The following is a 3,182-nucleotide window of genomic DNA, read 5'->3' as shown; positions in this document are numbered from 1 at the left end:
GGAAATAGGTCAGACGATCTGTCAGGCGCTACGATCTGACCTGCTGTCGGTCTGATCTGATTTGATCTATTTATCTAAATAAATCAGATATAAATTTTTAAAAAAGTCTGTTTAAATAAATAGATCAGGCCTAAAATTTTAAAACCTGACCTGAAAGTCTGTAAGCTGGTCTGTATAAATTATATATATATAATTTAATAAAAATTATTATTTTATTAATATATAAAATTAATTAATTATTGATTTTATCCATCAATATTCAATTAAGTCAAAACTTGGCCTGACCTGGTCTATTTCCATCCTTACTTTTAAATAGACTTTCAGGCTAGGTCAGGTTTTTTTATTTTGCAAAACAGACCAGGCCAAGTCTCATTTTAAGCCTGAACCAGTCCAATAGGTCAAACTCAGGCTAGTATTTTACAATACAGGCCTGGTCTGTTTAAGTCAAAGTCTAGTCTGGCCTGGTCTATTTTCACTCTTACCTGAAAGCCTACGAAGGAAGGTTTCCATTTGCTTTTTTTAATTTTTTGTTTGAGGTCATTTTGGTTATTTTAAAAAATTATAATGATATGATAATGAGGTTCAAATTAATATTAATGGTATGGGTTAGATTATAAGGTTGGTTAAAATAGTAGATTTTGAAAGTTATTGGATGTGTGTGTAATTTGGATAGAATTTTTGTAATTTATCCTACTAAATTTTATGTTTTACGAGCGGCTTGGTGTGCGCCCCACCCTTCGCGAATTCTAGGGTTTAATAAACAATCCCCTAAAATTACCAAAACCCTTTACCTTCTCTGATGGCCTCCCCTCCTTCCACCCCTCCCTACCCCAAAAAGCTCAAGATGTCCTCCTCCTCCGCCACCGCCTCCGACGCCGACGACGGCCCCGTCACTGCCGCCGCCGACCCCGCCGCCGCGCCCCGGCGGCGTTACAAACGCCGAAAGGTCGCCATTTTCCTCGGCTACTGCGGCGCCGGATACCAGGGCATGCAGAAGAACCCTGGCGCCCGCACCATCGAGGGCGACCTCGAGGAGGTCCTCTTTCTCGCCGGCGCCATCCCCGAAGCTGACCGCGGCCTTCCCCGCCGCTACGACTGGGCCCGCGCCGCCCGCACCGACAAGGGCGTCTCCGCCGCTGCCCAGGTCGTCTCCGGGCGCTTTTACGTCGACCCTCCGGGTCTCGTTGCCCGCCTCAACTCCCACCTTCCCGACCAGATCCGGATCTTTGGATTCAAGCGCGTCACCAACTCCTTTAACGCCAAGAAGTTCTGCGATCGCCGCCGGTACGTCTACCTCCTCCCTGTCTTCGCCCTCGACCCCTGCGCCCACCCCGATCGGGAGGCCGTCATCGCGAGCATGGGGTCAGGGAACGAGCTCGCCCGGTGCCTCGAGTGCTCCGAACGCGGCCGGAAGGTCCCCGGTCTCATGGGTCGAGAGCCGAGGACATCAGGTGGTGAAGAAAGGAATGATCTTGACAGTGGTGGAGTAGGTGGGGAGGACGACAGTGCCTCCAATTTGAATTCGGAAACTAGGGTTTCGACTGGTTGTATTGGCGAAGATAGCAACAAAGCTAACAAAGCTGGCAATGGCGAGTTTGAATCAAATAAGGTACAAAAATCCGAGCTTGGCGGCAGTTCAGCGGGTGGAGAGCATGGTGGCGCTTCTGATTTGAACGTTAAAGATGAGACTGATGAAGCGAAAAATGGTGAAATTGAATCTGGGGTAGATGATGGTTCTGCTGCTAATTCAATTCTAGATTCTATAGTCGATTCTGGGGCTTCTAAAGTCGAAGAATGTAGCAAATTAGGGAATGTGGATTTTGTAGTTGAAGATAAAACCATAGTGGAGACACTGGTTTCAATGGAGGAAAAGGGTGTAGAAACTGGAGTTGGTGATAATACTAATGGCAAGCAAATGGCTGTGAGAAAAAGTGGGTTCTCTTATGGGGATGAGGAGAGGGAGAGGTTTAACAGAATACTAAAGCATTATGTGGGAACTCACAACTTCCATAACTTCACGACAAGAACTAAGGCCGAAGACCCCTCTGCTCGGAGGTATATTATTTCCTTCAGTGCTGATCGTGTCGTTAGTATTGAGGGGATTGATTTTGTCAGGTGTGAGGTCGTTGGTCAGAGTTTCATGCTTCATCAGATACGCAAGATGATTGGCCTTGCTGTTGCAGTGATGAGGAACTGTGCACCGGAGTCATTGATGGATACAGCATTAAGAAAGTATGAACTTTTCTCAACTGCATTGCTTATTTTGCTTTGTATTCTGAATTTTGGGTGACTACAGGTGTGGTCTTTTCTTTTCTTTTCTCTCTTTTTTTTTTTTTTTTTTTTTTTTTTTGGGTTTCAGGGAAGTAAACATTAACGTGCCAACTGCACCTGAGGTTGGATTGTACCTGGATGAATGCCTTTTCACTTCTTATAACCAGAAGTGGAAGGATTCGCATGAGGAGTTGTCCATGAAAGCTTATGCAGAAGAGGCTGAGGAGTTTAAGATGAAGTACATATACACTCACATAGCATCTATGGAGCACAAAGAAGGAGCTGTGGCATTGTGGCTTCACTCCTTGAACTACCGTAATTACCCTGATTTCCATTTTGTGGAGACAAATAAGGAGCATTTTGATGCAGGACAAACTCAAGTTCCTCAAGCAGATAACTTGAGAGAGTGATTGCTTTTGGAAGAAAATTGGTGTTATCTATCTTTTCTGCATCAACAGAGGACAAATTTTGTACTTTGTAGGAAGCCATAAAAAGCTTCGATCCTTCTGTATCCATCTTGGTAACTTTATTTGAAAAATAATTTTGAATCTGTTGAAATATTTGACAAATAATTTGAATCTACTTAAATGGTTGGATCTTACATGCATATAAAATTATCTCTTCCTTAAGTTCTGGTGTCCTTTTCCGTTTTATAGTATTTGTATGGTGGTAAAGTGTGAAAAACATTGCTGAAACCTGATTGTTTGTATTGGTGAAAGATATATCCAACATAAAAGTCCATCAAGTATACATAGTTGTGTTTGTAGGCTTCATTTGCACTGTATCATTTTGCATCTCCATGCAGTTGTTATTCAGATAAATTGATAGGTGAGTGCAGTCGTATATTTGTATAAATTACTGAGATGCAATCTGAGCATAAATCTGCACTTCTGAAAGAAGTATATGAGTTG

At 43.2% G+C, this 3,182-nt stretch overlaps 1 protein-coding gene across 1 annotated transcript; it reads left to right on the top strand.

The window, feature by feature from the left end:
• Positions 1 to 762: 762 nt before the first annotated feature.
• LOC105032474 (uncharacterized) lies at positions 763 to 2,872 on the top strand. Its single transcript, XM_010906930.3, has 2 exons — positions 763 to 2,232; positions 2,360 to 2,872. The coding sequence occupies exons 1-2, from the start codon at positions 800 to 802 to the stop codon at positions 2,679 to 2,681; spliced, it is 1,755 nt and encodes a 584-aa protein (XP_010905232.3). The 5' UTR covers positions 763 to 799; the 3' UTR covers positions 2,682 to 2,872.
• Positions 2,873 to 3,182: the final 310 nt, after the last annotated feature.

Source organism: Elaeis guineensis, chromosome 11 (assembly GCF_000442705.2).
Source record: "Elaeis guineensis isolate ETL-2024a chromosome 11, EG11, whole genome shotgun sequence".
Taxonomy (NCBI): Eukaryota; Viridiplantae; Streptophyta; class Magnoliopsida; order Arecales; family Arecaceae; genus Elaeis; species Elaeis guineensis.
The sequence above is the reverse complement of the archived record's forward strand: the minus strand, read 5'-3'. Positions and strand labels throughout refer to the sequence as shown.